We start from the raw sequence: 23856 nt of genomic DNA, 5'->3' as shown, positions 1-23856 counted from the left end.
GAAAACCAGTAAGAGACGTTCGAGTAGGGGATACAATCTATGCCTATAGTGACTGATAAAAGAAACTAATAAAGCCACAGCTATGCATGCCATGGCTACGCATCGTAATAACTGACTGAAAGTAAAAAAAATAAGAGGAAAACTTTTCCAGTTGCAGAAAATCCAAACCAGACGGAATAATTGTCCAGAAAAAGCAAAAAAAAAAAAAAAAAAAAAGCCCGAATTCCCCTGATACTTCAGTAACTGGCCTGAATTTGAGTGTTTGGAATAACATTTTAAAATAATTCATCCTCAATATTGATCGAAGTGAACTTGAGTTACGGCTACAGTGAAATATAGCTTAACATATTTGGATTTAATGTAAAATAATCTTAAACGACGACGACGTCGTCATTCAACACTTTATTGACAACAAAATGTTTTTCTATGCATGTTGGTGGAAGATCTAAATAAGAAAAAGTTTTCAGTTCTTCAGTTTCATCTTTATTCAAAACAAACAAGTCAGTAAAGAATGATCTGTAACATTTAAATTTTCCTCTTTCCAGCTAAAAAAAAACAATAGAACAAGATTTTATGATACAGTTCAAAATAAATAAAAATAAATGTTGAAAAATATTACATTCCTGCTCAAAACAATTAAATGCTATTTCTCTTTTGCTTCAAATACAATCTAAAGTGTTAAATTAAAATGAAACTACTGAAAAACAACAACATGGGTTATTATTATTATTATTATTAACATAAAGGTTTGGCTAAAACCTTGAAAAGTTTGCAAAATGTAAAAAAATTCAGTGAGCCGTCGTCACACACACACACACACGGATCATAACAATATTTAAGCTCATATCAGTGTGCAAAATGTAAACACAAAAATAAAAACTAAATCTTATCAAAACGGCAGAAAGTTTATAAACAAGCCTGAAAAAAATTAATTTAAACATTAAATTTAAGATCGGTTGAAACATTTTCATTTGACATTCTGGAATTTGTTGCAGAAATGTTTGTTCTTAAACCAAAATTCAACCTGATAATTTGGTTATGAGGACTCCAGAAAATACAAAAATCACCTGGATCAATGACTGAAGGATGTTTAACCAGCTGGTCATCAGCTCAGGAGTACCACAGGGTGCTGTCCTCGCATCATTCATTTTCACTCTGTAAACATCAGACTTTCAACACAGAACAAGCTGTTCTGAAACACTCGGGTGACTGCAGTTGTCGGTTGGATCATGTAGATCTTCTGAGTCAGATTTTGAGAGAGTCGGTTTGTCTGCCGTCATCTGCTGGGATTTAAATGGCTCAACAACGTGAAAAAGAAAGCTGGTTCTTGAAGGATTCTTCATAAAATCAAGACACTCGTGAACAACTGAGAGCATCCTCTTCATTAAACAGTCTTCAGTCAGAGGCTACTTCAGAACCGCTGCAGTACAGACTGCTACAAGACACTCTCCCAGCTTCTACAGCAGCTCTTCAGATAATCTTGAATAATATGAGCTACATTTAATTTCTCTTTGGGATTTTGTCAGAATCTTAAGATCCTGGCAGAAACATGACAATAAACTGAGCTTCTGCTCAAGCATCGCCTCAAACGCATCAAAATAATCAAAAACGAACAAAAGAGGAACTCAAGACAGAAAATTCATGTTTGAAGCCTTAAACACAGAGTTTTATTACATTATCCAGCACAATCCGGCCGGGCTTCGCCTCCTGGACCGGTCTCACATCAGCTGCTTCAGAAAATGTCCGGATGTTACACATGTGAATATTAGGAACAATCAGCGGATACATTGGTAAATTTAAAAGTTTCAAAAAGATGCTTTGTGTAGCATTGTAGGACCATCACAGCAATAAAAACAACATTATACCAAGATGTTTTAGTCTTGTTTCTAGTAAAAATATTGTAGTACACTGGAAATAAAACAAAATTAACTTACAAGCAAATTTTCAGCAAGAAATAGGAGTTTGTTTTAAGTCAACAATTTCTTAATATTGGTGAAAAAGTTCTAGTTCAACTGGCAGATAATTTTATTTATAACAAAACATTTTTCCATGTTATAAAGTGAAATAATCTGTCAGTGGAACTAGTAGTTATCCATTAATATTAAGGAATTATTGACTTAGAGCAAACTCCTTTATGATGCTGAACAATTACTTGTGAGTTATTTTTGTCTTATTTCAAATGTACTAAAATATTTGTGGTGGAAACTAAACCAAGAATATTAGATTTTGTGTTTTTGCAGTGCTGCTCTTTTTTTATATCAGGTTTAATATTGAATTGAATCATAAAACACATAAAGCAGCTTAGTTTAGATTAGATTATTTTAGCTCAACCAGAGAGATTTCATGTAAAACTCACTGTTTTTATGTTAAAAGAAATTGTCAAGAATCAAGAAATGGATATTTGATCAATCAAAGAAAATGTTTTAAATCTCCACAAAGCACCTTTATGACAAAGGAAATCATTGTAAAACATTTTCTTCGAGTCTCCGCCATCTTTTCCTGACGTTTCAAAGTAATTTTCCCAGAAGTCCATCCTCTTCTTTTCCTCTTCAGTGTTTTCCGTTCGGTTTTCACTCCCAGAAGATATTGTTGATGTCGGAGTCCAGGCTGAAGATCCAGAACACCAGCGGCGCCGAAATCAGAACGAACAACCAGGAGACGTCCTTCACCGTGTGGCGAAGCCTCGACGGGATTGAACCCACCAGCCCCATGCCGACCCATGACCTCTGCAGCTCCTCCTCCTCCACTGACTTTAGGAGACAATAAAACCAGAGGTGGGTAAAGCACCCAAAAATAAGACTCAAGTTAGAATACAACATATTTTCAACATATTTTTATTCAATTAAATGTAAAAGGTAACCGAACAAGAAACTACGCAGGTAGGAGTAAAGTATTTGGTAAAAATTATACTCAAGTACTGAATAACTAATCAAATCAAACGTTAAATTATTATTTAATGTTTAAAAATGACATTATCAGTGGACAAAAATCTTAAGTAAAGTGGAAGTTTTGGTATTTTAAGGACAAAATAATTTGAAAATATCCCATATAAATAACAAAAAAGAAAATTTTTCCAAATCAGTTTAAATAAAAAAACTTATGAAACTTTAACAGAAACTGCAGGTGTGTGTCTGTGTCTGGTGAATTTTTGGTTAAAACATGTTTCGTTCCGTGGATAGAAATTTTACTCAAGTAAGAGTAGAAATACTTCATAATAAAATTACTCAAGTATAAGTAAAAAGTGCAACATAGTAAAAAATACTCCTGGGAGTAAATTAAAAAAAAAAAAGTTACTCAAGTAAATGTAACTAGTTATTTTCTAACTGATAAAAACAGGAGCAAATAACTAAAAAGAGTAAAAATACAGATTTGTTAAATCTGGACCTGGTTTCCCGGCTCGATGTAGTTGCGGGCCAAGAACTTGAGCGCCTCGTCCATCAGGATGACGGGCAGCGACAGCTTCAGAACCACGACCCACTGAGTCCAGGACAGCGGCCGGATCTGGAAGATCACCTGTGGATGGAAGAACGTGAAGGTTCTCCGAACATCCGCAGTAACAGAACCAAACGATTCTGACGTTTTCTTACCGGCAGCGGGTCGACGTACAGGATGAGGAAGTGAAGCGCCATGGAGAGGCAGATGGCGCCCACCAACCACGGGTTGGACCATGGCGGCATTTTCAGCAGGGACTGGTTCTCTGACAGACTGGAGGAAGAAGAGGTTGATGTTGAAGAAGCCCGGCATGAGGGCAAATTTTACTGGACGATTAATCGTTCCAGAAGTTACTGTGATAAACGATAACATCCTTGTTTTGAGACCATTTTAAAGTTATATACCGGTAAAGGAAACAGTTTCAAAGATCGATAAACTTTAAATTCTAATAAACATTTAACGCTGGAACTGTAAGATATTTTAAAAATCCAAAATAAATGTACAAAAATCAGAAACGACAAATAAAATGAACTGTCAAGTCTCTGTAAACAAAACTGTCCTTCAAAAGCACTGTCATCTATTTTTAGGTTTATTTGTTTTTGGGGATTTTTGTGCAGCTCTTCCAGATACAACAGAGTATTTGGACAATTGTAGGTATAAAACAAAAAAGGGGAGTAAATTTCTGCCAATAAAATTCAGATTATTCTTAGAAAGTTTGTAGAAAGACTTGGAAACTTTAAAAAATAAATTTTTGTTTTTAATTTACAAGTTTTTTTTTAGATTAATCTCAAAATATCAGAGTTTTTGCCTAGCAAATTTTTTATGTTTGAAACTCAGAAATGTAAAGGTTTTTTGTAGGGGTCTGTGGTCGGGTCTTACCTGTTCAAGGCGTTGCACATTTCTATGGTAACCAGCACAGACAGCGCCATCGTCATGGGATACGGCGACTCGAACACCGAACACTGCACACCGCTAAACTTGGCGTGATCTTCACTGCACTGCAGGTAATGGGACTGACACACAGTGGGAAAGTTTATATTATAAATATATAGATGAGTTGGATTGTTCCGACTTAACATTAATCTAATGTATCACAGAGAGTTTTTCTAACTTGTACCTGAGTGTTTTTATTCTGAAAGGATTAATTTGCAAACTTTAACCAGTTTGTCAGTGGAGAGTTGATTTGTCTGGTGAAAATAATCAGAAAAAGCTGTTTTTTTCCCACAAGTTCAAACAATTTAGCAGGAAGAATGAAGGAAATTTAGCAGTAGTTTTCAACTGCTAACTACTAAATACTGACTAGAAGTGGGGAATATTTTATTTTAAGTTACATATTTTAAATTAAAATTATTCTTATTCTACATAAATCAGTTTTCAATTTGACATTTAAGGGATGTTTGTACATTTGTTTGTCAAACAAGTCACATTTTGTTGCTCATGATTCATTTCTAAAATCCTGAACCTGAACTATTCTGCCACACATCCCAGATGTTTATACATGAGACATTTAATTATGAACTTTAGGGTGAAACTGGAGCGGTACCAGCTGGTAGAAGGAAAGTTTTGGGCCGTCATGAGCCGCCATGAACCACCAGGCTGCAGCTCCGACGGTGGCGGCTCCCACATAACCTGCAGGAAACAAAAATAAAAACCTTAAATCAGATCATCTGTATGATGATCTGATTGATGATAATATGACAAACAGAGTTTGCACAGTCAAGGACTTTTCAAGCATTTTCAAGGTAAGATTACAGACTGTGTGTGTCACTGTGACTCACATCCGATGATGAGGTAGCGGCAGAACAACCAGCTGGAGATGAGCGGCTCTTTGGGAGAGCGCGGAGGACGAGACATGATGTCCAAGTCCGGCGGGTTGAATCCCAGCGCTGTTGCCGGGAAACCGTCGGTGACCAGGTTGACCCACAGCAGCTGGACCGGGATCAGCGCTTCGGGCATGCCCAGTGCAGCGGCCAGGAAAATACTGAGCAGGAAAACAGACAGCTTAGCTTAATAAAAACACAGAACATTTGTTCATCTAATCAGTGAAATGTTTTGTTCTACTAACCCAATGTTTCTCAGACTTATATAAACAACCTGAAAAGAAAATATTAGCCTCTGAACTGACTTATGGTTGTTTTCTTTATTCATCTTAAAAGAAGGGTGGCGCTGTTTTGCAAATGTGACAAAAACCACGAACAACTCGAGACGCTTTGAGTTATTTACAGATTCTGATTCTGGATTCTAGGTTTTCTAATGATTTCTAATGAAACACTTGGAAATCAAAATGAAGTTGTGTTGTGGGCGTTATTGACATTGTAGAAATATTTGTAATTTAAAACACAATAAAAGAGAAATAGCCTTGAGTTGCTTTGGCAGAAACAAAAATCTTCTTCATTATTAAATGTAAAAATTATCCACCAATTTCTACCAATTGTACTTATCTATTGTATTTATTGGTTGATTAAATTATTTTTAATTAAATAAAAATAATAGCTGTTGACGTGCAAGCAGAGCATTATAAGCAAGCACATTTGTAAAAAATAAAGAACAGTTCTCACTAACTGAGACTAAAAGAACCGTTCAAAAGAATCAAACGACACATCAAAACTATCAGCAGGCATGACTTCCTCTGATCACAAGGTACTGACTTTGTGCAGTACCTAGGGCTCCCCCTAGTGGTCCTCTAGGGCAGTGGTTCTCAAACTTTTTTCAGTGATGTACCCCCTTAAAAATATATTTTTAGTCAAGGGCAAAACATTTTTGGAATAAAAAAGAGGTACAGTGCTGTAAAATCACTGTCTGATTTATTAAAGCCAAACAACTTATATCAGTGAACCTGACAAATACATCCATATTGCAAACATTGCATGGTTAAACAAAAAAGAAAAACAGAAGACGGTGACCACCAGGAAGGTATAAAACCAGTCAAAACTGAAATATGCAAAACGCTGCTAATTTATATTGGTCTCTGTAATGGTACAAAATTAAATATATACATAAATAATAATTCAGTGCATGAACACACATTTATATTTTATCGAACTTTTTACAAACTAATTTTTCCCAAGACTTATTATGAGGAGCCTACTGATTTTTTAAAGATATTTTGAAAAGCTTCACGTACCCCCTGCAGTACCTCCACGTACCCCCAGGGGTACACGTACCCCCATTTGAGAACCACTGCTCTAGGGGGAGCCCACAAACCACAGTGTGAGAAAGGCCGCACTAACCAGACCACTTCTCCGATGTTGGACGATATGAGGTATCGGATGAACTGCTTCATGTTGTTATAAATGGCTCGGCCTTCCTCCACCGCCGCCACGATGGTGGAGAAGTTATCGTCGGCTAGGATCATCTCCGAGGCCGACTTGGCTACGGCCGTGCCGCTGCCCATCGCGATGCCGATCTCCGCCTTCTTCAGAGCCGGCGCGTCGTTGACTCCATCCCCTGTCTGAGCCAATCAGAGAGGAGGGACAGAAAAATGGAGAGCCAATCCCAAAATGCGCTGCTGGATGATAAATTATTGCGATAAAAAATAATATTGTCGTTTTCAGACCATTTTCAAGAAAAATGTTGATCATGGCATGCTAGTGCAAGTTGCTCTCGCAAAGATCAGTAAACTTCAATTTTAAACTATGAATAAAATTGATTATTATCAAAACAAAATTGCCTTTAAATAAAGTTGACATGTTTATTTATTTAATAAGTTAGCAGCAAAAAATAGTTTTGAATTGAAAATGTTTCTTCTTTTGTTTTCAGTTACAATGTGATTATATTCTGATTATTTACAGATCAGGCAATTAACTCGATTAAAAAATGTAATCAAGTCCCTCTGCTACTTTTACCACATTTAACACTAGAATAATGCAAACATATAAATTTAGATCTCAATAACTTAAACATTTATGTCCAAAATGAAAGAAAATTGTTCATGCATCAAAAATGGTAAGACTGTTGCAATTAATCAATTAATTACATGATCAATTAAAATGAGCTCAATAGTTTCCAGTTTGATGATGAATATTTTTTAAATGACAATTTAGAGAGATATCATAATAAGTTTTATTTATGGGTTTTTGGTTGTTGTGTTTTATTTTGGATACTTAAAATATCTTCCAGTTCCAGTGTTTGAGAGAACTTGCATTAATATGCCATTATGAATGCATTACTTCAGTTATTATCGTTTATCAGAATAATTACTGGGATAATTTATCATCCGGTAAAATTTGTTATTGTGACAGGCTTAGGGATATTTTCAGTAACAATCTGTTTATTTGCACCCTAATAAATCAGTAAATAGAGAATTGATGAACTTCTGTTCACAAACATGTTGCTGCAGAGTTTGAATCCACAGAAATGCACTTTTATTGGCCACTCTGGTCTCTCATTTGGACTGTCCAGGTTTAAAAGTGAACTCATGTGATAGAACAACATAATTTTGTCAACATTGAAACATTTGCTCTCACCATGGCAGTGATGTCGCTCAGGCTCTGCAGATATTCCACGATGCGGCTTTTGTGGGCCGGCTCCACCCGGGCGAAGCACCGCGCCGTCCGGCAGACCTGGCGCTGAAGGTCAGGGGGCAACTCGTCGAACTCTCGGCCCGTCAGGCCGCCGAACCCTCCCACGCCCTCCCGCTCCTCCTCCTGCTCGGTGATGATGCCCACTCTCCTGCAGATGGACAGCGCTGTCCCCTTGTTGTCCCCTGCATGAGGACAAGAAATGGAGTGACGATAGCTAGATGTTAGGATATTTGTTTTGGTTTTATTTACCCAGAATGCTTTGCGCCACAGCTCACTTCCTGCTTTTGGAGCAGCCTCTGATCCACTTGGCAATCAGATTTGCATTAAAATTGCACCAGAGTTCACTTCAAGCAAACCGAAACCGAAGTCTGTTTGGCCTTGATCAGAGTTTGATCAAACATTCACACCTCCCCAAAAGAACCGGACTTTCTAGACAAATGAACTGGGGTTTGATTAAAGCGGACCAAACAGGGCTGGTGTGAATGTACCCTTAAAATACAGCTTTGTATCAGACAGCTTAAGGTTTTGAGATCCAGACTGATTAGTATTTGTAACGTTATGCTTGGCTGTTCTGGTTCTTGCCGTTTCACTAAATATTTTTGTTGCAACTGTGTAAATCTGCACACTAACCTGTGATCATGATGACCCGTATGCCGGCCTGTCGACACATCTGAACAGCTCCGCGGACTTCCTGCCTCGGGGGGTCCAGCATCCCCACACAGCCCACAAAGGTCAGGTCCGACTGAGGTGGCGTCACAAACAGAAGGACTTTTTAATTTTACATAACATGTAGAATCATACAGCAACTATAAAAAAAATATATCCAGAGTGCAGTCAAGACCATGGGTGTTCAAAGTGGGGTCTGTGGGCCATTTGTGGCCCGTGGACTGATTTTTCTGCGGCCCCCTCAAACCACAGTTCAAGAATAAATTAAATAAATTAGGACAAAACTACAACTTTAAATTAAATTTTACTTAATTTATTATTTTTTTAAGTAATCATACTCTAAGTGTCTGGTTTTTGTCTGTTGTCATGGTAACTAGGACCACATCTACTCACTGACTTATACGTTTGCTTTTAACAGCTGTATTAAAACTTAGCTAAATACAGAAAATGTTTTCAAAGACTGACCTAGATTCAGCTTTGATTGCTGAGGAATAAACAAAAAAATTTAATAGTGAAAAAAAAAAACAATAAAAAAATATTATATATATTTTTGTATATTTATATAATAATTATTATTGGATCAAAAAAATTGATTATTATTTTTTGTATAATTAAAATAGTTCATGTTTAGTTTATCACAAGAACATTTTGGTGATTCTAGTTTTTAAAAAACTAGAATGTTGTTAATATTGCAGCTTTGAGCTGAAGTGACAAAACGTTTGGACTCCTCTGGTCTAGTCTATTATCAGAACCTCATAGTCAGCGAAGGTTGCCGTGTTCTCCAGGTTGAGGGAGCAAATTTCCGGCGGCGAGTCCCTGGTTGCCATGGCGAGGCAGCGCAGCGTGTCCCGTCCAGAAACCCACCCCCGTATGGTGGACTGGAGCTGGTCTCGAACAGCCGGGCTCAGAGGAACACGACCGGAACCGCTGACACGGACGTGGTTGCAGCGCTCTAACAGGCTCTCTGGAGCGCCCTGAGAAAATGAGACGAACATGTCCGTGTCTTTACGGGCAGCAGAGGCGCTGCAAAAATACCAAATCTTACCAAGTAAATTGGTTTTGTCCTATTTCAGTTGTGTTAACATATTGGCACTAGCGGCTAAAATCCTTGAGGTGTCGCTGACCTTTACAAACATCTTGGCTCCGGAGGCAGACTGGGTGTGTTTGTTGGAGAAACAGAAAACAGACATAGACTTCCTGTCTCTGGAAAACTCCAGTGTCAACTCCTTCTTCATCAGCTGTTTAATCACCTGGAAGGAAGTCATAAAGAGAGAAAGAGTGGAAGAAATGCTCTCATTGAACAAACAACATGGAGAAATAAATTCATTTATCAGACTTTATATTCTCGTGGTATAAAATGAATGTTCTCCCTGTGCATATGTGAGTTTTCTCCAGGTCCAAAATCATGACTGTTGAATTAACTGGTCTCTCCAATTTGCCCTTAGGTAAGAGTGTTTTGGTGGAACTTTGTCTTGTGTTCATTAGTCCAGAATAGTTACGATTAAAAAAAAATTAACCAACCAATTGAGACACAGGTATTTTTCAGAGGTTATACAAGACTTTTAATGCAAAAGTCACATTTTGTAATTTTTTTCCCTTCCATTTGGGTTTCAACTGCTCCGAAAAACAAGCGCTTAAAAATCCACCAGGTAAATTTTTGGCAATAAGTTTATGTTTTTTGATGCCTGAAAAATGAGGTGTGTCAAAAACCTCCCAGTTGTTGAGTCACATTTGACTGAGCATTCGCCGTTAACAAGCAACCACAGCTTAGCTTCAGCTCATTTGGTCTGCTGGTTTTACCACAATACAATGGCTGCTGAAAAAGACAAGTGTTTTGTTGTTGACTTATCATCCAGAAACTACTTTCTGCATTGAAGTTGATTGTGCAGAAGGCTCTACTTCTGCTTTTCAAAGATGTATGGTAGTTACTCATTTGTTTGCAGCCATTTTCAAGTTCGAGTGCAAACGTTAAGTTGGGGGGGTGGCCAACAGGAGCTTATTTGGATTTAAAGTGACAAGACAGCCTAAAAAAGCTCATTCTGAAAGGCAGAACTGAGCAGACTAAAATCTTATCATCTGAGAATGCTTTTGTGCAAAAAGTGTAATGAACATGCTTTCTATAGGACTATCCTAACCCATTCAAGGAAGCATAATAGGCCACCTTTAACTTCAGACATAAGAACTCAGGTCTGAAATAAACAGATGACATGGGCCTCTCTCTCTCTCTTCTTTTATGCTTTTCTGATCAGTTGTAAATATTGATCTATCAGAGCTTCACACACTTACAGAACAACAGGCTGTAGCTCTCTCAGCACGGCTCAGTCCTTTCAGATCCACATCAAACACGTTCATTTTCTCCACCAGACAGCAGAGGGCAGTCTCTGTCGCCTCACCAACTTTCTCATACACACCCTTTGCCTGGAGCCCAGGAGGAGAAGCAGAAACAGGCTTTAACTGACTGTTTGGTGATGGCAGGAGCTGTTTTCATAGTCATGTTAGCATTGCTTACCTCATTGTAGTCTAGGGATGAGTCATTGCACAGAGCACAGATGGTGGCCATCTCCACCAGGCCATCATACTGACTGCATTTCATCACTGAGCCGTCCTTGTAACTGCAGAGACGAGGAGAAAAACAGAATAAAGATGAAGAACAAGGAGGGGGGAAAAACAAGGAAGCGTCATTTCATTAATAACCGACTCAACATTCACAAGTTAATGAAGGAGTTAAAGGTTAAAAACACTCACACTTCCCCCTCGGGGGCATAAGTAGATCCAGTCACAGTGAACTCGTTCAGGCTGCAACGCTCCTTTGATGCACTCTCTACTATAAACATCTAATTACATGCACAGAACAGACATTGGAGCAGTTTATTAGTTCAGTCATGTTAGAAGAACATATCTAAATCAGAGGGCATTTTACGAAAATGGTAAAAAAAATTATCACTTTGTTTCACACTGAAATCATGATTATTGAGCTAAATAGAGCAAAAACAGTTGGATTAAACACTTAGTGATCGTCTTTGGTTGGACATTTGCAACACTGCGTTTGATGAACTTTAGTTTTTAATGATGCAGTGAGAGAACATGGTTTTAATGTTACAGTGTCTTTAGATGAATGTTTTACATTTTAGATTACTTTTACAAATCAATCACAAGCAACAACATTTTGCGCTTTGGACACCAAAATCATTACAGAAAAAATTTAAAGCCAAAATGAAAACAGATTCCTACAAAATAATGACAAATGAAGATATGTATTTTTCTTTATCTAAAATACATATTAACATGTTTAGCTTCCCCTAAATTAAAATTACCAGATAAATTCTAAACTGCTAATTTACTTGGCTATTTTGTAAAGTTTCTGGTAAATAAAGTTTGACGTTTGTGTTCAAGTTTTGGTTATTGAGTAGTTTGTCATTTACAGCATGCTCTTATTTTGAAGGGGGTGAAGACTGTTCCTCTCCTCATGTTCTCTCTGTTTTTCCATATAACTTTATTTCAAACAGGAAACACAGGAACAAAATAAAACATTGACACATGCGGACAAGATATAAGCATAAATACTGTATGTAAGGATGTTATATACGGAAATTATTGTGCTAAAATTAAATCGGAGCTCGAGAGTTGTAGTCTTTCAAGGGCAAATATAATTTGAATTGAAGTTAGCGCTTTAGCAATAGCTTTTGCAAAATACCATGTTGGTGTTTTGTTTTAGCGGTAGAAGAACTAATGTTTAAGATTAGCACTTTAATCATGAACATTAAATTACTAATGTTTATGGAACAAAGATATGTGATTTATGCCTTAGTGTTACCAAAACTATTATTTATGATTAGCGCTTTAGTGGAACAAGTGTTTATGATTAGCGTGTTAGTGTTAGCAGGACCAAGCTTTTTGATTAGTGCTTCAGAGTAAACAGAACCAATGTTTGACTATCAGACACAAACCACACTTTTTGAAACAGATGAATACTATTTACTAATTCAACTAGATATTTGTTAATTTACTATTAAGACAAATTATTTCTTTTTCATTTGTGACTAGAAAGAGTTTGTTCGAGAAAAGGTAAATCTGGGGTGAATGTCATTTTCTCCCACAGCTTACCCTGCACACAGACATCTGGTTGGTAGTCAGAGTTCCTGTTTTGTCTGAGCATATAACAGAGGTGCATCCCAGCGTCTCCACTGACGGCAGGCTGCGGACAATAGCATTTTTCCTGGCCATCCTTCGAGTACCTAGCGCCAGGCATGTAGTGATGACAGCTGGAAGGCCTGTGAATGAAAAAAAGTGACCCACTTCATGCCCCGTTTGTAGTTCAGAACTAAATAAAGCAGTTTTATGCATCATTCTCAAAGAAGGTGGGTCACTGGGTTCTGGCCTAGTTTCTTATCTCATGCCTGCTCAGTGTTCATGCAAAAGCATGAAAATAACTCCAGCAGTAAGGCAGGAAGAGTAAAAATATAGTGTGTAAGTTTAAAACCAAGGTTATTTTTTGTGACTTTACCTTCTGGAATGGCAGCTACAGCCAACGCGACAGCAATCTTGAAATAGTAAATAGCTCCTCTGAGCCAGCTGCCTCCGTGAACCGGGTCGCTGAAGTGTCCGACGTTAATGGCCCACACAGCCACACAAATAACGCTGATGACCTGCAGATCGCAGCACACAGGAAGAAGGACGGACGTGTCGTTACGCTACATTTTCCCCAGCGTAGCATTAAAATCTCAACAGCAAAGGGATTTTACCTTTGACAGCTGTTCCCCAAACTGGTCCAGTTTCTGCTGCAGAGGGGTTCTTTCAGGGTCGGTGGAGGCCATCTCATCCCGGATTTTCCCGATCTCTGTCTGCACCCCAGTTGCCACGGCGACCCCGATGGCCCGACCCGCCGCGATGTTTGTACCCTTGATGGGAAAACCAGAATGTAATGAACTGAAAGTTACATCTAGGGCTGAAACGATTAATTAGAATCGTCGTGGTGAATCGATTATGTAAATAATTGTCAGTTAATTTAGTTATCGATTAATCGTTAAATGAAGTAAACTGACTCAGAAAAAAGTCAGTTGCTGAAAGAACAACATTTTCAGAGCAGTAATTCAGCCAAAAGGTTACAGAACATATATACATTTTGCATTTAATATTTTTTAAAAAGCTCTTCGTCTGTAAATGTCTTCCATCCAGAACTTGTCATGTGGAACAGATCTGGCTTCACCTGGTTCAAATTTTGTAAACATCCCCTACTAAACACTTTTTGCAGTTATTAAAAAAATTAATAATCAACAGATCAATACTACACAATATTGGTATTAAGTTGAGCAGTTCACATGTTGCTTGTTTTTCTGTAGCAGCAGATGGATCCTTTGCTACAAAAGGAATGTTGTTATTGCATTTTAAACAATACATGTTTTTTTTTCATTTAAAGAAGGAATTAAATTATTTGTTTTATCTTTTAATGGATTTTTAATATTGTACAAAATGAAAAGTCTACATAATGCAACTGATTAATCGTCAGAACAGTCAATAGATTAATAGATAACTAAAATAATTGTCAGTTTCAGGCCCAGTTACATCAGCTAACGAGTGCAGAGAGCAAAAAAAGGTCATAAAAGTCGACAAGCAGAACGAAACAAGGCCACACTAAGACTGCCAACCTAATCTCTCATAGGACACGCCTTTTCCCTTTTTTATGTATTTTTGATGGTATCACTGCATGGCTGAACCAAATCAATAAATCCTCCACAACACAACCAGAATGTGGCAGCATGGAGGCCTGCAGCCTGCCAGAGAAATGTTGCTGAATAAAACATCAGAGCTGCTCTTTGACCTTTTGCATCTATTGAAGATCGTAAATCTCAACCCTGCCCTGCTGACGCCCCCCCACTCTGCTTTCACAAAAATGGCTGATATTTCAGCACTCCCACGCACACGGACGGATGCCAAAACAATTTGGATTAAAAGACTCGCAGTATCGGCAAAAACTATTAAAAATAGATTTTAAAAATTATTCTCTCTTTAAAAATACAGTACAGGTTTGTACGACGGCGTATTAGAGCCATAATATTCGCCAAAAAACTTTTATGTCAGGAATTTTATAGAATTTTTCTTTTTTTTACATTTCTGAACTTGAAAAGTAAAACATTTTCTAAAACAACCTCACAACTTTTGAGATTAATCTCTTACATTTTCCAATTTTTTTTCCAGAGTTTTATAAGTAAACAATAAGTCCACTTTTGGAAATTTTCAAGTTTCAAACGTCTAGAAAAATTTCTGAAATTAATCTCAAATATTTTTAGTGTTTTTCTCATAAACTTTTTTCTAAAAAAATCTAAGTGTTCTCCTATTTTTAACCTACAATGGCCCTAATAAGCTGTTGTGTATTTGTGTCACTAATCAGTTCTAAAAATACAACCTTCAATTGAAAACAATAAGTCGCTGTGATGGTTTCATGTTACCGACTCCTGGCTTCAAAAACTTTAAAATCAATCAAGCTCATAAACATTTCCATCATCTTTCTGTTTACACATCATCAAATAACGGCACATTTACTGTATCTCAGGAGAGATAAATAAATTAAAAAAAAAGGATTTTAAGTTACTTAGTTTTATGTTCCAATAAAGACATTGAATGAATCAACATTTTTTTCTTTGTTATTGTCAAAAAAAGACATGTGAGATGTTTAAGACTCACAGAGAACAGCATGTTCTTCTTGTCCTGATTGACTGCTCTGGGGTCTGGTACCGGATCTGTGTGTTTAAGGACGGAGACGGACTCTCCAGTCAGAATGGACTGGTCCACTCTGAGCGTGGTGGAGCGGATGGACGTTAACCTGATGTCAGCAGGAACTTTATCACCGACTGGAGGTTCAAGGGGGACAGAAAGAACAGGAAAAAGATTTACACCAACTAAAGATTAAGCAGCAGGCATCGTTTAACACAATACATCTGAAAGGTGACCTGTTTCGCTTCCTTAAACAGGTTAGGAGAGGCAGACACCAAACATGCTTATTACATATTTTGTACAAAATCATTCCTACATAATGAGATTTTAGTCTGCTCAGTTTTGCCTATTCTGAACTCCTGCTTTAGGGCGTATTATCACTTTATATCCAAATAATTAATGGCTGCTTAAGATTTAAAGTCATTTATCCTACCCTGTGTTCTGAAAACCACAACACATCCTGGTTATTAAAACAAAATGCAAAGTCAAACATAAATAGGGAACATATACAGAATGTTTGATGAGAAATAAAGAAAAATACCACAATGAGTCACTCTAAACTCAGACTGTTTTGCGTTACCGAGTTCCCACGCTCTTAAAATAAACAGATAAACTGCAAAGAACGCACACACACACACACACACACACACACACACACACACATATTTATTTATTGTATCTGTATAAGGGAGAGACCCAGAATTGTGGAGTCTCAATTCAGAAAAGCTCCCAGTGTTTCGGAGAAGAGCTGAGTGTAAAAATGGAAACAAACTGACCGCTCTCTGTTTGCCTAAAAGGAAAATATTTTCACATGGCTCTTGTTACCCGTTAATGTTTTAAAAAGACAGCAGGTCAGCGGGATGATTATCTCTCCAAAATGTAACGGCCGCTCTAAAAACAGAAAGGTTCAGCAACTGATGGGAAAGACCAGCAACCAGGCCCAGAGCAACTTTAAATCCCCTCTGACCATAGCAGTTCCAGTCCGATCGGATTCATGACGAACCAGAAGGCCGTCTCACACAGGGGTTCAAAGAGCGGCCCGGGGGCCTTATATGGCCCCTGGATTCATTTTAAGTGGCCCTCTAACTACATGTCATAAATTACACACGTTTCCAGTTGATGCAGATGGAGACTTTTTGTTATTAAGTTTTGCAGAGAAATTAAAATGTTTCTAAAATGGAAAAAATTTTAATGCAATAGAAAGTATTAATCTGTTTTAAATCACATTTTTTTCCATTCTGTTTAGTTAGTGACTTAAATCTGCTTTAAATTAATATATTAAACATAGCAAAGTACATCAAAATTTCATAAAGAAGTGACATAATCCTGTTTTTATATCTGAGAAATTGGATCTCTTTCTTCTAATAATGCAAAAGTGCAAAATCATCTTACACACCCATTCTTAAAAAATGCCTAACTACCTTTTCTTAATTATTGTATGGTTGGTTTATTGTTGAGCAGCTAAAATTAGTTTTTAAATCGGTTTAAAAATTATATATGTTTTTTGGCACTCAACTAATTTTGGCCCAAAGGTTTGGACACCCCTGGTCTAATTTCACTCGGGTCAGGCTGCTGTGTAGAAACATCGACTCGATTCTCCAGAGAACTTGACTACAGACATTTCATCCAGGCTGGTTATTCCTCTTGCCGAGTTTCCATGGCGATATCAGCCATAGACGAGCCTAGAAACGTGCAGACAAACGTTTTCCAGAAATAACTAAACCAGGCGTGTCCAAAGTCGGTCCTCAAGGGCCGGCATCCTGCATGTTTTTGTTCTCTCCCTGGTTGTAGTAACAACCTTCTCAGCTTGTCAATGTTCTCCTAAGGCCTCTAATGAGCCATCATTGGATCCAGGTGCGTTAAACCAGGGAGAGAACTAAAACACACAGGATGGCGGCCCTCCAGGACCGACTTTGGACACCCCTGAACTAAACGAAAATCCCGAGGCAGTGAAAAAGCTAAGCCTGTACAGAGAACGTGTGAGTGTCAAAACAGCTTTCTTCTTCGACTGTATTTATTGATATTTATTATCTGTATTGGTCCCTACATTGGAAAAAAAATCTAGATTGAGGATTAGTGACAAGGGCAGATCTATTTGGTCTAATTCTACGCTTTGTGTTCTGAGTGACATCATGCTTTAATATTTATTCTACACTACATTTAGCATTCCTAATTGCTCTTTCTGAACCATTTGAAAGAAAGTTTGTTGCAATTTGTTTTTTACATGTATGACCAACGTAGACAACATTTTGTTTTTGTCAGTTTCTTAATTATTCACTTTACATTGGATATCATGCTCCTAATTGCATTAAATGAATAAATCAAAGTTGTGTTGCTTGTTGTGTTGTTGTTGCTTAACCTCAGGGAGGCGTTTCAGGGAAATTAAGACAAGAACAAACAAACTAAAAAACTGTTCCTAATCAAGAGCTGTTGAACACCATGAATCCATCCAAACCCTGAGCGTCATTTCCTTTACATCCTAGTTGCCTCTACTGTATTTACTGTTTTTATTTCAATATTTATTTTCAGTGCGTTTTGAGAGTTGCTATTTTTTAAATTCTGTTGTGCTTCCTCACACAACAACAATAAAGGAATTCTGATTCTGTTTTTACATGTCTGATCAGTTGATCAGATAATTTATCAGTTATCTGATCAAATTTGTAATTCAGTATATTTATGTCTTTGTTTTTTAAAAAAATAAACATTTTAAGTCAAGTCATGGCTGTTTTTCTGTGTCAGATCAGTATCGGTTGGTACTAAACCTCAGTGGATCAGTGCATTCCTAATATCAAGGGCTGAAGGTGTGTAAAATAGTACAACTTTAATTGATTGTTTCTGCTATAAAAACAGATTAATCCGATGGAAAACAGTATAGGTCACCATGCTAACTGTTCCTGGTGAACTGCTGCTGTCTCTGTAACTGACTCCATGCTTGATGTTTTTGCTTTTCTTACCAGCAACTTCGACGATGTCTCCAGGAACGATGTCTCTGGCTCGGACTCTCTGGACGCTTTTCTTGTCCTGCCTGTAAACTTTTCCCATTTCAGGCTCATACTCCTTTAAAGCTTCAATGGCGTTCTCTGCATTTCTTTCCTGATGGACACAACAAATGTCTTAGTTTTCTATTGGTGCATGTAATTTAGGGTTTACATAAAAAACAAACTGAAGATGTGACTGAAGCAAAACGTTTCCTCCAGTCTTTTCTTTAGTTTTTCTCCAGGTAAAACGTTAGTTTAAGGTTCTCAAGATTTCTTTATTTTCTTCTTCCTCTTTTATTTTGATCAGATATATCAGAACATTAATCATTCCTAATTTACTTGTTTACTTTGTAAACTGTACTAATATATTAAGAAATTTCAATGCAAAGAACATTAATGTTCTTACTTTTATCATAATTTTTATTAGAACATCATAAAGGAAAAAGTAAGATTTGGATGACAAGATTGTAGTATGAAAATAAACCTGACAATAAATTCAAACATCCTCCAATAATATTATTAGCATAAGATTGATTAATATTGTATTTTTTGCATAGATAAATCTTCCTGCAGAACAAGATAACCTACAATATAAGAATTGGGGAAGAAAGGTTTTGTGAGGTAAATATAATTATTAAAAGTCAGATTACATTATGTAGGTGTTTTGCTTTAGCCTCTATTGTAAATCAAATATTAACAAAAATGTTGGAGAAGCTGCTTCACTTTGTTTTTCAGCCTCACGCTCCTGAAAAAGTGAAGCAGTAAACATGCAAGATGGGTATCTATATTTTTAATGAGTTTTAAATTATTTCTCACTGTAATTGGTTTTATTTTTCTGCTGTTTTAGAAAATAAATTGTTTTCAGTATCATGATAGCTGTTGCTTACAGAGTAATTTAGATAAATGTTATATATTACCTGCCACACACCAACGATAGCGTTAGCAATCAGGATGAGGAGGATGACGAAGGGTTCAACGAACGCAGTGATGGTTCCCTCCCCTTCTTCAAACCACGCCAGAGTCTACACAACAGGGCCGAGAGAAAGGTCAGAGTTCATGTGCTGTAGGGAACTCCTCACATTTAGAATCAATGGGTACAACAAAACTTACGTTTAAAGTGTAACTAGTCAAGTGAGACATGTGTAATAAAACAAATAATAAATCGGTTTGTTTTGGATTATGTATTCTAAGAACTAGAGATTAATCTGATCAATCATGATGAATCAGTTATTGAAATAACCGTCAAATAATTTAGTAATCGATCAAATGTTAAATGTAGACTGAAAGAGCAACATATTCAGAGCAGTAATTAAGCCAAACTGATCAAATATACATGCATTTAGATTTAAGATTAATAAAATGTATTTTTCTGTAAATATGTTCTACCTAGAACTCCTCAATAGTTTTATCCAATTATTGATCAGTTAATCTAAAAAATAATAATCAACAGATAATCCATATGCTGTATTGATAAGAAAAGCAGGCCTGAACAATTTTCTTTGCTACAAATAATCAAACATACACTAAAGGAATCTTGTGTTATTGCATTTTAGGACATAAATGTTTACTTTCTTATTCATAAAATGATTTGAATAATTTGTTTGTTTGCATTTTTATTGATTTCTAATATTGTAAAAAAAAATAAGCACAAGTGGCTAAATGAAAAATGTGCAGAATTTGCCAATTATTTTATCAGATTAATCGTCAGAATAAATATATAGAGAAATCATTGGCTATAGCCCTAATAAGAACATTTGTAAGTTTTTAATCCTGTGCTGAAGAAGAATAGAGGCTGTTCTGCAGAAACTCCTTTTCCCATGTAGTGTGCTGTTTTACTTCACTTTAAAGTGACTGGGTTTTGTTTATACATGGATTTATCTGAAGAATTCGACTCCGTGACTCACCAAATGTTCCTAAATAACTGAAGGCGGCGTCAAGAACCAAAAAAGGCCGGATATGGACATGGATAATTAGGATGTAACTCCAACCCTGACTCTCAAAACAAACCTTACATTTCATGCATTTTACTATTGCTGTGTTTATCCTGCAGAACTCAACTAATACACATTATATTTTAAACAAAAATACTAAACATACACAGTTGCTCTGTTGAAATATGACTGATAAGTTCTGCTTGAAAAGACAAACATGGCTGTGGTCGTATTTCCTTACAAAAGAAATGCATGCAGCCAGCAGCAGGATTCGAACCAGCAGATCTTCAAACTGTTCTAGGACCAGCTCCCAAAGTGACTTTCCTGCAGAGGGAGAATACAGAAATAACAGCACAGTAAGCAGAGTTAACGTAATAACACACAAAATATGACTGTAAAAAAATATACAACATGTCAGATTACCTTCTTCTGCAGGCAATTCTGTAAGTAAAAAAAAAAGAAAAACATCAACAAAGCACCATGTTCTGCATTAAAACAAGATTTACAAAGAATAGTTTGCTATATACACCGTAATCCTGTCATTATAACAAATTTGCTGGTTGATAAATTGTCCCAGAAATGATTGTGATAAATGATAATGTTGTTGTTTTGAGACCATTTTGAGGTAACATCGTGAACATGGCATAATAATACAACAAAGATTAATAAACTTTAATTTTGTAAAGGACACTTAACACTGGACCATATTTTTAAATAACCACAAAAAAAAACACTACAAAAATAGGATTTGTGAATTTATTGCATCAGGCTTGGTTGTATGTTTTAAAAAGTTAACATGACTTTTTTAAAAAGAAAATACAGACATTAGTTTTGTTCAATTATGTTACAAGGTGGTAAATTTTGTTGCATAAAAGCTAGGAGGAATTTTGGTTCTGTTTCTTTGCAAATACATAAATAAATATTTACCGTTCGGTCCCCACTTCTCTCTGTTCTTCTTCAGCTGCTCACAGCTCAGACCTGTGGATTCATTGATACTGAAGAAACCCAAAACCTCCTCCACTGTTTTAGTGTGAGCGTTGTCCATCGCTGCTGGGAAAGCTGAAAAACAATCAGCAATCAGCCTTTATTTAACGTTTCTACAAAGACGATATTCTACGTTTAAATACAGGTCAGTGATATGGTCATTACCTTAGCCTAATATGATATTAATAACCTTTGTCAACATTTAAAAAGTGTGTGGAAAAACTAAGATTCAACTTGTGGTACAAACTTTAGCAGCATCACTCATTCAGCTTCAATATATTCTTCTTTACGGTGTTGCTTTGGTTCAGTGCGGTTTGTCTGCAGAGATCTTTGTAATTAGGATAAATTCTGGGCTTTATTTGGAGTAGGAATCACTTTTTTCCAGCCATTTTGTTGAGGATTTGCTGCTATGACCCAGTTTAACAGTTTGTCTGCTGACAGGCAGATGGCCTCACATTTGACTGGAGAATAATTTGATTACGATCAGAGCTCAGGTTCTGTGGCAGGAACACAAAAGTCCACATTATCACTTTTAATGTGGACTTTACAACTGTAGTTTTGTAGAAGACAGAAACAAACTGTCCCCCAGGATTCTCCTATATTTTGTTGAATTCATCTCCTCCCTTTGTCTTTTACTCTGCAGTGACATTAACTCGCATGCATTGAAATTAATTTTTATTCTTACTAATAAGATTGCAAAATGTGTTATTTACTTACATTAATTTGTTCACTTATTTATTCCTTGTTCTGGCATGTTATTTTTGTTATTGTTGGGTTTTTTTTCTCCAACTCTTTCCACTTCTACTCAAAAGGAAAATAATAATAATAAAAATCAGGAAATAACTGCCAAGATTGAAAGAAAAAAAGAGTATCCTATCCCACATATGCTGATTAAATTTCTGTTGACACCACTTCGTTATGTTCTGTTTTGTCTTATCCATTTTATTGTGTACCTCATTTTTTGTTTGTTTACTTTATATTTTTAGTTGTTATTTGTTCTGTTATCTAATAGGTTCTTTTGTATTTTGTAGATAAATACCTCTATTTGTTAGTCTGTAATGTTTGTTATGCATGCACTAATTGGTGAATCTAAAAAATATATACACCTTACAGGACCTGCTGCAGGGAAACATCACCACATCATGATGCTGCCACCACCATGCTTCACAGTGGGGATGAAGTGTTTCTGGTGACGTCAATCTCCTTATAGATGGGGTGCATATTTATGCAATTGCTTATTTTATGTTAAATATATTTTTAATTGTCTTTATTTTGTAAAAATCAGTTTTCACATTGACAATAAATATTTTTTTGAAAAATAAAAAAGCAGCACTTTTCGTGACTAAATGTAAAAACAATAACAAATGGTATAATTAATGACAGGGCTGCACAGTGGCGCAGTTGGTAGCACTGTTGCCTTGCAGCAAGAAGGTCCTGGGTTCGATTCCCGGCCGGGGTCTTTCTGCATGGAGTTTGCATGTTCTCCCTGTGCATGCGTGGGTTCTCTCCGGGTACTCCGGCTTCCTCCCACAGTCCAAAAACATGACTGTCAGGTTAATTGGTCTATCTAAATTCTCCCTAGGTGCGAGTGTGTGTGTGAATGGTTGTTTGTCCTGTATGTCTCTGTGTTGCCCTGCGACAGACTGGCGACCTGTCCAGGGTGTACCCCGCCTCTCGCCCGGAACGTAGCTGGAGATGGGCACCAGCAACCCTCCCGACCCCATTAGGGACAAGGGTGAACAGAAAATGGATGGATGGATGGATAATTAATGACAAGATTTTATTTTAATAGTATTTATTGTCATTGAAAGCCAAAGTCAGCCGTTGAGGCTGGGTTACGGTTAGGCTAAGAGTCAAAATACCCCGACTCAGCTCATCATTACTGGACACAAATACCCAAAATATGGTTACAGTAGTAATAACTGTCTGCTAGTTATTAATTTGATAAAAATCCATCAATCCAAATCAAATTCTATCAGCGCTTCAACTGCACAGAAGCAAGCGATATATTTTTTTAAACCTCTCGGTATTTGACACAATGATAGTTTAATATAGCAGCATAATGACCTAGTTACCGTGATGACAGATTCCAGTTATGCTAGCTGCTAGCTTATGAGCATCGATGCTGAATGAGCGTCAGTAGCCGTGAGGCTAAAGAGCTAACATGATGTCTAACGGTTAATCCTCCGGAGATGAACAGGTTGCTTACCGGAGCAGTCCGGGTGTCGTCTCAGCTCTAGCTGTTCAGCCTGAATGCACCATTAGTTTCGCACTAAATTCATTCCAGAGACCAACGGAATACCATTTTTAAATCATAAAATCGCTTCTTCTTGTTCTTTTTTTATTTTAAACAGGGTCGCTTCTTGGTCACGAATCAAATCCTGGTATCGTCAAAATAAAAATCTTTGTGAAAAATAAATAAATACATAAATACAAATAAAAACTGAAGTTTTTTAAAAATAATGTGTCTCAAAACAGCTTCTTAGTGTAATAATATGTTATTTCTCCTCATCATGTCTGTAAATCTGATGTCAGGCTACAGCGTTCAGTGAAAACAAGCCGATAAGGGATAATAAAACACAAGTTCCGGTGAAAACCTTTCAAAATAAGAGCCGTAACCGTTATTCTAAA

At 36.8% G+C, this 23856-nt stretch overlaps 1 protein-coding gene and 1 long non-coding RNA gene across 2 annotated transcripts; one reads left to right on the top strand and one right to left on the bottom strand.

Moving 5' to 3' along the window:
• Positions 1–1638: 1638 nt before the first annotated feature.
• On the bottom strand, positions 1639–23749 carry LOC114144946 (sarcoplasmic/endoplasmic reticulum calcium ATPase 2). The gene is made up of 24 exons (XM_028018211.1): positions 23435–23749; positions 21169–21300; positions 20665–20682; positions 20483–20565; positions 19228–19332; positions 18287–18425; positions 15303–15469; positions 13364–13519; positions 13126–13267; positions 12726–12892; positions 11367–11455; positions 11131–11233; positions 10908–11039; positions 9746–9871; positions 9374–9595; positions 8586–8697; positions 7899–8137; positions 6663–6883; positions 5211–5413; positions 4976–5061; positions 4312–4445; positions 3588–3705; positions 3385–3513; positions 1639–2750 (listed from the first exon to the last, which is right to left on the bottom strand). The coding sequence occupies exons 2-24, from the start codon at positions 21284–21286 to the stop codon at positions 2571–2573; spliced, it is 3189 nt and encodes a 1062-aa protein (XP_027874012.1). The 5' UTR covers positions 21287–21300; positions 23435–23749; the 3' UTR covers positions 1639–2570.
• Positions 17885–18457, top strand: LOC114144949 (uncharacterized). The gene is made up of 2 exons (XR_003595588.1): positions 17885–18133; positions 18290–18457. It is a non-coding gene; the product is annotated as an uncharacterized LOC114144949 (long non-coding RNA).
• Positions 23750–23856: the final 107 nt, after the last annotated feature.

The sequence above is a fragment of the Xiphophorus couchianus genome, chromosome 5, assembly GCF_001444195.1.
Source record: "Xiphophorus couchianus chromosome 5, X_couchianus-1.0, whole genome shotgun sequence".
Lineage (NCBI taxonomy): Eukaryota > Metazoa > Chordata > Actinopteri > Cyprinodontiformes > Poeciliidae > Xiphophorus > Xiphophorus couchianus.
The sequence above is the reverse complement of the archived record's forward strand: the minus strand, read 5'-3'. Positions and strand labels throughout refer to the sequence as shown.

Coding starts and splice junctions, on each gene's coding strand:
- LOC114144946 (XM_028018211.1), bottom strand. CDS start 21,286: ATGGACAACGCTCACACTAAAACAGTGGAGGAGGTTTTGGGTTTCTTC. Junction 11,456..12,725: donor ACCAGATGTCTGTGTGCAGG/GTAAGCTGTGGG, acceptor GCATGTAATTAG/ATGTTTATAGTAGAGAGTGC. Junction 4,446..4,975: donor AACTTTCCTTCTACCAGCTG/GTACCGCTCCAG, acceptor ACTGTGTGTCAG/TCCCATTACCTGCAGTGCAG.